This window comes from Brachyhypopomus gauderio, chromosome 16, assembly GCF_052324685.1.
Source record: "Brachyhypopomus gauderio isolate BG-103 chromosome 16, BGAUD_0.2, whole genome shotgun sequence".
NCBI classification, from domain to species: domain Eukaryota; kingdom Metazoa; phylum Chordata; class Actinopteri; order Gymnotiformes; family Hypopomidae; genus Brachyhypopomus; species Brachyhypopomus gauderio.
In genome coordinates this window covers 17,439,884-17,452,383 of record NC_135226.1, presented here as the reverse complement: position 1 = coordinate 17,452,383, position 12,500 = coordinate 17,439,884, and the positions used below count along the sequence as shown (strand labels likewise).

Sequence of the window (12,500 nt, the reverse complement as noted above, 5' to 3'; positions counted from 1 at the left end):
CACACACACACACACGCACGCGCACGCACACGCACGAACGCACACACACACACAAAAATTGAAAATTTCTTTGTTATTGGTAGAATGTAAAGCATGAAGCTTTAAACCACACACATACACACACACACACACAAAATTGAAAATTTCTTTGTTATTGGTAGAATGTAAGGCATGAGTCAAGCAACACCCAAAAAGATCCATTACTAAGTCAAAACGGTGATAAACGCAAACACAGCTTAAGGGCAGCTCTCAAAACCACAGTAATCTCACTAAGATTTAGTATGCTTGCAAAAGGTGGAGAAATTAACAAAGATTACATCCACCTCTAACTGCAGCTGGATCAGTATCTATAAAGTAACCATATACTTTAGCTCTAGCGTGAACTCTGTCTACTTCCAGCCATCTGCTGCCCTTTCTTCTGCTCTGGCTCCAGCCCCAACACAGCGGCCAACACCCCAAAGGCACAAGCGTCTCGGAGGAACCTCCACCTTGAACTTGTCCACTTCCGCCTGCAGCATCACAGTCATAGTAGTGGGCTCCTCCACTTTCCGCAGGCGGTCATGCCACGCAAAGAGAAACTCCTCAAACTCGTACGTCTTGCTCCTGAGGAGAAGCACAATCGCACACACACGCATTGTGAAGGAGAGCTCTCTCTCAAACCTCTAGCTGAGTTCTGCTCAAAAATGACTTTTCTCATCACAGTAATGGATCAGCACGCCTGAAAGATTAACTTGACTTCTTAATCCTCTTAATCCATAAAGGTACAAAAACGAACTAAAATTAAGACTAAACACTATCTTAAGATCCTACTGCCAAAGAAAACCAGCTATTCTTCCTCTGATGAGGAATTTCCACACGATAGCACAAGAAGTACAAGAAACAGCGCACAATGAACACATCAGTACCTGCAACACGGACACGTTCTCCTTTTCATCAAGATTTAAGCCATAAAAGGTTTTACAGAAGAACTTTTTAATAGGTTTGTAGGTTTTTAAAAACTGTTAAGGGCAAGGAAAACAAAGGAAGAGTTTTGCACCCTATAATTATAGCCCATCACCATGTAATTACTGTTATGACCACAGCAATGTCATCACCACACTGTAGTCATCACTACCCTGCAGGGGTGGAAAGTAACTAATTACATTTACTCACATTACTGTAATTGAGTACTTTTTATGAGTAATTTGTAATTTTCTGAGTAGTTTTTGAAATATGTAATTTTTACTTTTACTTGAGTACATTTTGACCCAAGTAGTTTTACTTCACTACATTTGAATGCCCTCACATTACTGAGTAAAAAAATATTGATGGTGAAAAATTAAATGCGGGCAGAAATGAAAACTTCCCAGAATCCCAGAACTGAAGGCCAATTGCGTGGCCTTGCCTTGCGCGCGCCCTTTCCATTGTCTCACAATCAGGTCGTAATCTGGTGCACTTTTTTTCCAAAAGGATGAGATTGTTCTATCTTTAAATCTATCTATCAGGTTCTGTAGGATCCTGTGGACATTTTATTGTGAAAAGTGGAATCCTGTGGGAGCTGTATTTTGAATAGTTGGATCCTGTGAGCGTTTTAAATAGTGGAATCCTGTGCGCATTTTGTTTTATTTTGAGATGTGGGATCCTGTGGTCATTTTATATTTTATTTTGAGTTGTGGCAACCTGTGGGCATTTTATTGTGAATAGTGGGATCCGGTGGGCACTGTATTTTGAATAGTTGGATCCTGTGAGCACTTACTTTTAAATTGTGGGATCCTATGAGCATTTTTTAATTTTTGATGTGGGATCCTGTGGGCATTTTATTGTGAGTAGTGGAATCCTGTTGCATTTTAGTTTGATTTGTGGCATCTTGTGGGCACTTAAATTTGTGTGCATTTTGTTTTTTGAATAATTTGTCATTAAAATTTCTTTATTCTTATCATAGTGATATCCGTTGGACAATAGGACTGAAAATTGTTTGCACTTTATGGTACAGGTTGTGACTGTCCTTGTGCTGTGAGGAAGTATGTTCCTGAGCCCAGCTGATCTTTTTGCAAGTGTGGATGTGCACTTAAATACACTTGAAATTGATTAAAACAACTTGTGCTGAATTTGGTTCATGATTCATCCATGCATTAAATAACTGAAAGTAACTAAGTAACTTTTACTCAAATTACATTTTAAATGAAGTAATTTTGTACTTTTACTCGAGTAAATTTTGAGATGGGTAATTTTACTTTTACTCTGAGTAGATTTTAGGCAAAGTAATGATACTTTTACTCAAATACAATTTTTCAGTACTCTTTCCACCTCTGCTACCCTGTTTCTTCCACTGTCATCACACTCAGTGTGTGTGTGTATTTGTGTGTGTGTGTGTGTGTGTGTGTGTGTGTGTGTGTGTGTGTGTGTGTGTGTGTGTGTGTGTGTGTGTGTGTGTGTGCTGACCTGAACGTAATCCAGTCCTGCTGGCCGCTCTGCTCCAGGCCCTGCTGAAACTGCTCATAAAGGGCCCACATGTCCGAACACTTCTGCAGATCCTGCAGTGTGTTATACGCCAGAGACGAGTCGGGAACATCCAGCTCAAAGTGCTCGCAGTCCTCCCTATAAATCACACACACACACACACACACACACAAACACACAAATAGAACCCATGCACAAAAAATACACATCCACTGACACACACTCCCTCTCAACATATCCACATACAATCGCTGTAGACCCACATACACAGCTTTTTCATCTCTGTGATAGTGTGTGTGTGTGTGTGTGCGCGCTTACGTGAGCTTTCTGCGCGTGGTCTCGAGCTCCTCGAACTCTGCTCTCCTCTCCCGCACACTCTCCACGGCCCGCCGCAGGGCCTCGTGGTCACCTGACTCAATGATGTCATGGCTGGGTCTGAGCTGCTCCCAGCGAGCGCTGAACGTCTGCAGCGTCTGCAGGTACATCTGCACTCTGGAGGCCACGGTCCCCTTCATCACCTCCACCTGGGGAGGGGGAGGAGCAACGTCAGCAGGGGAGAAGATCCATACGTCCTGCGAAAACTCATGGACAAAACTCCAAGACCCGACCTCCTAAATCTGACCAATAGCCCAAACCTGAAATAATAATGAATCAGAGATAAAACTGCTAGAAAACATGGCAGGACTAGAATTTTGAAACCGAACTTACACATCTGTTCATGCGTGTGTGTGTGTGTGTGTGTGTACCTGGTCTCTGATCATGAGCTGGTGGCTCTCCATTATGAGTTCAAACTTGTCCCATTTGGCTTTGAGGGAGCTGATGGAGTCCACACCACCTCCAGCTACCGAGCGCAACAACCGGTTCTTCTCCTCCGCCTGCTGGAACTGAGGAAGCACCTGGACACAACAACGCAGAGCAACACACCCCACAGTGGACACGTTACCGCACTAACACTACACACATCATTACACACCCCACAGTGGACACGTTACCGCACTAACACTACACACATCATTACACACCCGACAGTGGACACGTTACCGCACTAACACCACACACATCATTACACACCCGACAGTGGACACGTTACCGCACTAACACCACACACATCATTACACACCCGACAGTGGACACGTTACCGCACTAACACTACACACATCATTACACACCCGACAGTGGACACGTTACCGCACTAACACCACACACATCATTACACACCCGACAGTGGACACGTTACCGCACTAACACTACACACATCATTACACACCCGACAGTGGACACGTTACCGCACTAACACCACACACATCATTACACACCCGACAGTGGACACGTTACCGCACTAACACCACACACATCATTACACACCCGACAGTGGACACGTTACCGCACTAACACCACACACATCATTACACACCCGACAGTGGACACGTTACCGCACTAACACCACACACATCATTACACACCCGACAGTGGACACGTTACCGCACTAACACTACACACATCATTACACACCCGACAGTGGACACGTTACCGCACTAACACTACACACATCATTACACACCCGACAGTGGACACGTTACCGCTTAACACCACACACATCATTACACACCCGACAGTGGACACGTTACCGCACTAACACTACACACATCATTACACACCCGACAGTGGACACGTTACCGCACTAACACTACACACATCATTACACACCCAACAGTGGACACGTTACCGCACTAACACTACACACATCATTACACACCCGACAGTGGACACGTTACCGCACTAACACTACACACATCATTACACACCCGACAGTGGACACGTTACCGCACTAACACCACACACATCATTACACACCCGACAGTGGACACGTTACCGCACTAACACTACACACATCATTACACACCCGACAGTGGACACGTTACCGCACTAACACTACACACATCATTACACACCCGACAGTGGACACGTTACCGCACTAACACTACACACATCATTACACACCCGACAGTGGACACGTTACCGCACTAACACTACACACATCATTACACACCCGACAGTGGACACGTTACCGCACTAACACCACACACATCATTACACACCCGACAGTGGACACGTTACCGCACTAACACTACACACATCATTACACACCCGACAGTGGACACGTTACCGCACTAACACCACACACATCATTACACACCCGACAGTGGACACGTTACCGCACTAACACCACACACATCATTACACACCCGACAGTGGACACGTTACCGCACTAACACTACACACATCATTACACACCCGACAGTGGACACGTTACCGCACTAACACTACACACATCATTACACACCCGACAGTGGACACGTTACCGCACTAACACTACACACATCATTACACACCCGACAGTGGACACGTTACCGCACTAACACTACACACATCATTACACACCCGACAGTGGACACGTTACCGCACTAACACTACACACATCATTACACACCCGACAGTGGACACGTTACCGCACTAACACTACACACATCATTACACACCCGACAGTGGACACGTTACCGCACTAACACTACACACATCATTACACACCCGACAGTGGACACGTTACCGCACTAACACTACACACATCATTACACACCCGACAGTGGACACGTTACCGCACTAACACTACACACATCATTACACACCCGACAGTGGACACGTTACCGCACTAACACCACACACATCATTACACACCCGACAGTGGACACGTTACCGCACTAACACTACACACATCATTACACACCCGACAGTGGACACGTTACCGCACTAACACTACACACATCATTACACACCCGACAGTGGACACGTTACCGCACTAACACCACACACATCATTACACACCCGACAGTGGACACGTTACCGCACTAACACCACACACATCATTACACACCCGACAGTGGACACGTTACCGCACTAACACTACACACATCATTACACACCCGACAGTGGACACGTTACCGCACTAACACTACACACATCATTACACACCCGACAGTGGACACGTTACCGCACTAACACCACACACATCATTACACACCCGACAGTGGACACGTTACCGCACTAACACCACACACATCATTACACACCCGACAGTGGACACGTTACCGCACTAACACTACACACATCATTACACACCCGACAGTGGACACGTTACCGCACTAACACTATACACATCATTACACACCCGACAGTGGACACGTTACCGCACTAACACCACACACATCATTACACACCCGACAGTGGACACGTTACCGCACTAACACTACACACATCATTACACACCCGACAGTGGACACGTTACCGCACTAACACCACACACATCATTACACACCCGACAGTGGACACGTTACCGCACTAACACTACACACATCATTACACACCCGACAGTGGACACGTTACCGCACTAACACTACACACATCATTACACACCCGACAGTGGACACGTTACCGCACTAACACTACACACATCATTACACACCCGACAGTGGACACGTTACCGCACTAACACTACACACATCATTACACACCTGACAGTGGATACGTTACCGCACTAACACTACACACATCATTACACACCCGACAGTGGACACGTTACCGCACTAACACTACACACATCATTACACACCCGACAGTGGACACGTTACCGCACTAACACTACACACATCATTACACACCCGACAGTGGACACGTTACCGCACTAACACTACACACATCATTACACACCCGACAGTGGACACGTTACCGCACTAACACTACACACATCATTACACACCCGACAGTGGACACGTTACCGCACTAACACTACACACATCATTACACACCCGACAGTGGACACGTTACCGCACTAACACCACACACATCATTACACACCCGACAGTGGACACGTTACCGCACTAACACTACACACATCATTACACACCCGACAGTGGACACGTTACCGCACTAACACTATACACATCATTACACACCCGACAGTGGACACGTTACCGCACTAACACCACACACATCATTACACACCCGACAGTGGACACGTTACCGCACTAACACTACACACATCATTACACACCCGACAGTGGACACGTTACCGCACTAACACTACACACATCATTACACACCCGACAGTGGACACGTTACCGCACTAACACTACACACATCATTACACACCCGACAGTGGACACGTTACCGCACTAACACTACACACATCATTACACACCCGACAGTGGACACGTTACCGCACTAACACTACACACATCATTACACACCCGACAGTGGACACGTTACCGCACTAACACTACACACATCATTACACACCCGACAGTGGACACGTTACCGCACTAACACTACACACATCATTACACACCCGACAGTGGACACGTTACCGCACTAACACTACACACATCATTACACACCCGACAGTGGACACGTTACCGCACTAACACTACACACATCATTACACACCCGACAGTGGACACGTTACCGCACTAACACCACACACATCATTACACACCCGACAGTGGACACGTTACCGCACTAACACCACACACATCATTACACACCCGACAGTGGACACGTTACCGCACTAACACTACACACATCATTACACACCCGACAGTGGACACGTTACCGCACTAACACTATACACATCATTACACACCCGACAGTGGACACGTTACCGCACTAACACCACACACATCATTACACACCCGACAGTGGACACGTTACCGCACTAACACTACACACATCATTACACACCCGACAGTGGACACGTTACCGCACTAACACCACACACATCATTACACACCCGACAGTGGACACGTTACCCGCACTAACACTACACACATCATTACACACCCGACAGTGGACACGTTACCGCACTAACACTACACACATCATTACACACCCGACAGTGGACACGTTACCGCACTAACACTACACACATCATTACACACCCGACAGTGGACACGTTACCGCACTAACACTACACACATCATTACACACCCGACAGTGGACACGTTACCGCACTAACACTACACACATCATTACACACCCGACAGTGGACACGTTACCGCACTAACACTACACACATCATTACACACCCGACAGTGGACACGTTACCGCACTAACACTACACACATCATTACACACCCGACAGTGGACACGTTACCGCACTAACACTACACACATCATTACACACCCGACAGTGGACACGTTACCGCACTAACACTACACACATCATTACATACCCGACAGTGGACACGTTACCGCACTAACACTACACACATCATTACACACCCGACAGTGGACACGTTACCGCACTAACACTACACACATCATTACACACCCGACAGTGGACACGTTACCGCACTAACACTACACACATCATTACACACCCGACAGTGGACACGTTACCGCACTAACACCACACACATCATTACACACCCGACAGTGGACACGTTACCGCACTAACACCACACACATCATTACACACCCGACAGTGGACACGTTACCGCACTAACACCACACACATCATTACACACCCGACAGTGGACACGTTACCGCACTAACACTACACACATCATTACACACCCGACAGTGGACACGTTACCGCACTAACACCACACACATCATTACACACCCGACAGTGGACACGTTACCGCACTAACACTACACACATCATTACACACCCGACAGTGGACACGTTACCGCACTAACACTACACACATCATTACACACCCGACAGTGGACACGTTACCGCACTAACACCACACACATCATTACACAGCTGTAGTCATGTTTGGAACCACAGCATCAGATCAGTTAGATTAAATAGCATTGAAAAAGAAACGTGCACCTAATGTGAGTAATGAAGTCGTCTTGTGATTTAACCGGAAGCATCCGTACAAACACACACTTCAGTAGTTTGTTTTGTGTACCTCAGGTTTCTGAGCCTGTAGCTGACTGTGGCGCACGTTGGCTTCGCCGATCTCTTCTATACTTTCTGGTCGGATGGACAACATCTCCAGGGCGCCACTGACGAAGGACTCTATGGCCTGGATGTGACCTGAAGATAAAGACACACATTCCCAGCCTGGTTCGTATCTGATGCTCTATGCGCAACGGCAAACGTGTCCAGCAGATGGCACCACCGTCTCCTATAAGTGAAATGTTCATCGCTGACTTCCTGCAGAATGAGTGTTTCATTTCTTCATTGCTTGAAATGGTTTCTTCAATGAAAGAGCTAAGAGTTGAGCAGTGTGTGTGTGTGTGTGTGTGTGTGTGTGTGTGTGTACAGTGTTTGAGTTAAGTGATGTGAGTGTTTCCAGTGTTTAACACAGTGTTTAATGCAGTGTTTGAGTTAAGTGATGTGAGTGTTTCCAGTGTTTAACACAGTGTTTAATGCAGTGTTTGAGTTAAGTGATGTGAGTGTTTCCAGTGTTTAACACAGTGTTTAATGCAGTGTTTAAGTTAAGTGATGTGAGCATTTCCAGTGTTTAACACAGTGTTTAATGCAGTGTTTGAGTTAAGTGATGTGAGTGTTTCTAGTGTTTAACACAGTGTTTCATGCAGTGTTTGAGTTAAGTGATGTGAGTGTTTCTAGTGTTTAACACAGTGTTTCATGCAGTGTTTGAGTTAAGTGATGTGAGTGTTTCCAGTGTTTAATGCAGTGTTTGAGCTGTTCTTTGTTTCTCACCCTGGATGGATTTTCGCAGAGACAGCAGAAGAGTGTCAAAGAGCTTCTGGATTAGATCATCAATAACAGCCCTCACGGGCTCACAGTTCACCGTCACACAGTCCACTTTCTCCATGCTGCAGGCATGTACAAACACACACACACACACACACACACACACACACACACACACACACAATCACTCAAAGAAAGATCACATCACCAAAAATTGCGTTTGTGCTTGTGCATGTGCGTGGCGTGCGTGTGGCGTGTGCGTGGCGTGTGTGTGGTGAGCGGGCGGCGTGCAGGTGGCGTGTGCATGGCGTGTGCGTGGCTCACCTGGGTAGGCGTTCAGACTCTTTGCCCTTTGCTTTGAGGGCTTTGAAGTTTCTCTCCCAGTCTTGTACATTGTGCAGGTGTGTTTCTACCAGAGCTTCCATATCCACCTGCCCCAGCACCACCCACTCCTGTATATACGCACATACACACTTAATTAGACTCATTAACACTGACCTTTACTTATTGTAATTACACCTGACGTCCCCTGAGACATTTATCTGGGCCATGGTACCAAAGTCACACTGTCTGAATGATGTTTTCAATCCCCTCAATCAAGCTCTAGTGTCTAATCAGCAGCAGAGGACGATCCCACAGCACAGACCCCCACATCACAGACTCACAGCACAGTCCCCCACATCACAGACTCACAGCACAGTCCCCCACATCAGACTCACAGCACAGTCCCCCACATCACAGACTCACAGCACAGACCCCCGCAGCACAGACTCACAGCACAGTCCCCCACATCACAGACTCACAGCACAGTCCCCCACATCACAGACTCACAGCACAGTCCCCCACATCACAGACTCACAGCACAGTCCCCCACATCAGACTCACAGCACAGTCCCCCACATCACAGACTCACAGCACAGTCCCCCACATCACAGACTCACAGCACAGTCCCCCACATCACAGACTCACAGCACAGTCCCCCACATCACAGACTCACAGCACAGTCCCCCACATCACAGACTCACAGCACAGTCCCCCACATCACAGACTCACAGCACAGTCCCCCACATCAGACTCACAGCACAGTCCCCCACATCACAGACTCACAGCACAGTCCCCCACATCACAGACTCACAGCACAGTCCCCCACATCACAGACTCACAGCACAGACCCCTGCAGCACAGACTCACAGCACAGTCCCCCACATCAGACTCACAGCACAGTCCCCCACATCACAGACTCACAGCACAGTCCCCCACATCACAGACTCACAGCACAGTCCCCCACATCACAGACTCACAGCACAGACCCCCGCAGCACAGACTCACAGCACAGACCCCCACAACACAGCAGACTCTCACAACACAGACTCACAGCACAGACCCCCACATCACAGCAGACTCTCACAACACAGGTTCTCACAACACAGACTCTCACAGCAGACCCCCACATCACAGCACTTTCACAACACAGAATCCCACAGCACAGACCCCCACAGCACAGACGCTCACAGCACAGACCCCCACAGCACAGACGCTCACAGCACAGACCCCCACAACACAGCAGACTTTTACAACACAGAATCCCACAGCACAGACCCCCACAGCACAGACCCCCACAACACAACAGACTCTCACAGCACAGACCCCCACAGCACAGACACTCACAGTACAGCAGACTCTCACAACACAGACTCTCACAGCACAGAACCCCACATCACAGCAGACTTTCACAACATATAATCCCACAGCACAGACCCCCACAGCACAGACTCTCACAGCACAGACCCCCACAACACAGCAGACTCTCACAGCACAGCAGACTCTCACAACACAGCAGACTCTCACAACACAGACTCCCACAGCACAGTCTCATTAGAATGCTCCGCCCCTTCTCACACAGCCACAGTAGACATAGACGGGCAGTCTCATTAGCATACCCCGCCCCTTAAGCAGTCTGCTCCGCCCCACTGCACAGATCAAGAGTAAGGAAGGTCTGCAAAGACCATTAACTGAATTAAGGAACCATGGATGAAGCCCTGATGAAGCATGCAACACTGCTACACCAATGACTGATGTGGTTTGAGCTCTCAGTCGAGCAGATAGAGAAGCGAAATATGTGAAAATTTGGAGGTAGAAATTTGAGACTAAATACAGAAAGACAGACCGTGGTACATTCAACCTGAACACAGAAACTGAGAACCACAGTAGAGTTGAAGGACCAAAGGAGAACTGAAAGGCCTCACACACACACACACACACACACATCTATGTGTCTACTCACACACACACACACACACACACACACACACACACACACACACACACACACACATCTATGTGTCTACTCACACACACACACACACACACACACACACACACACACACACACACATACACACACACATCTATGTGTCTACTCACACACACACACACACACACACACACACATACACACACACATCTATGTGTCTACTCACACACACACACACACACACACGGGACTGCACCGCACACAGATTCACACACTTGGGACTCACAGCCACGCAAGTGAAACGTAGCCATTTAAGCATGAACAGGAGGGACTGCCCGTCTGTTCTCCCCAGCAGCACTAACCCCTCCCTGTGTAGCACTGACAGATGAATGCCCCACACAGGGGAACTTCTGCAGGTCAGAGCACAGACTGGGGACACTCCCACTCCACGGCACAACCTAACCTATAACCTAACCTAAAACTTAAAGTGCAATACTTCCTATATTTATCAGTTAAAATGTTGATCTCATGAATGTGTATAAATAAGAACACCACCACTTGACTGTCTACTGCTAAATACGGCTGTATGCAGACAAATGTCTAGTGCATTAGTTGTGTTGCTGTGTGCCCTCTGTCAGGAGCTACGACGTGCAAGTTATTCTTATGGGCAACTGCGATACTGAACAAAAATCTAGCAACAGGGCCGAGCTGCCAAACGTCATCACGAAACATGGTGGGGAGCTTCAGACAGGAGCGTCCCCAGAAACACTGAGAGAACACAGGAAGTGGAGGGTGGAGAAGAGGAAGTGGAGTAGAATGACGGTGTGAAGTTCAGAGAAGTCCTCGTAAGCTCTCTGTAATTACTTGTCCTTTTAAACACGCTCTTTATTATTATCAGTTTATCAGTGCAGTTCCCCGTCCCCTCCGCTCACCCGGAACGTGTCCTGTACGCGGAGCAGCCTTTCGAAGAGCTGCTCGGCTTTGCCGTAGACGGGGAGGAAGTCGCGGGCGTTGTGCTCGATCATGGCGCTGAAGATAGGCTCCTCCCCCGGTTCACTCACGCCCCTGAACTGGTTGGGG

The 12,500-nt window shown here is 47.8% G+C and overlaps 1 protein-coding gene across 1 annotated transcript in view; it reads right to left on the bottom strand.

Moving 5' to 3' along the window:
- The window catches only part of dync2h1 (dynein cytoplasmic 2 heavy chain 1), a 93,964-nt gene that overhangs the window by 70,505 nt on the left and 10,959 nt on the right, over nt 1-12,500 (bottom strand). The window contains 8 exon segments of the mRNA XM_076976154.1: nt 489-603; nt 2,422-2,577; nt 2,758-2,963; nt 3,186-3,335; nt 8,415-8,542; nt 9,173-9,288; nt 9,491-9,618; nt 12,353-12,500. The exon segment at nt 12,353-12,500 is cut by the window's right edge and continues 81 nt beyond it. Of these exon segments, the coding sequence (XP_076832269.1) occupies nt 489-603; nt 2,422-2,577; nt 2,758-2,963; nt 3,186-3,335; nt 8,415-8,542; nt 9,173-9,288; nt 9,491-9,618; nt 12,353-12,500 (1,147 nt within the window).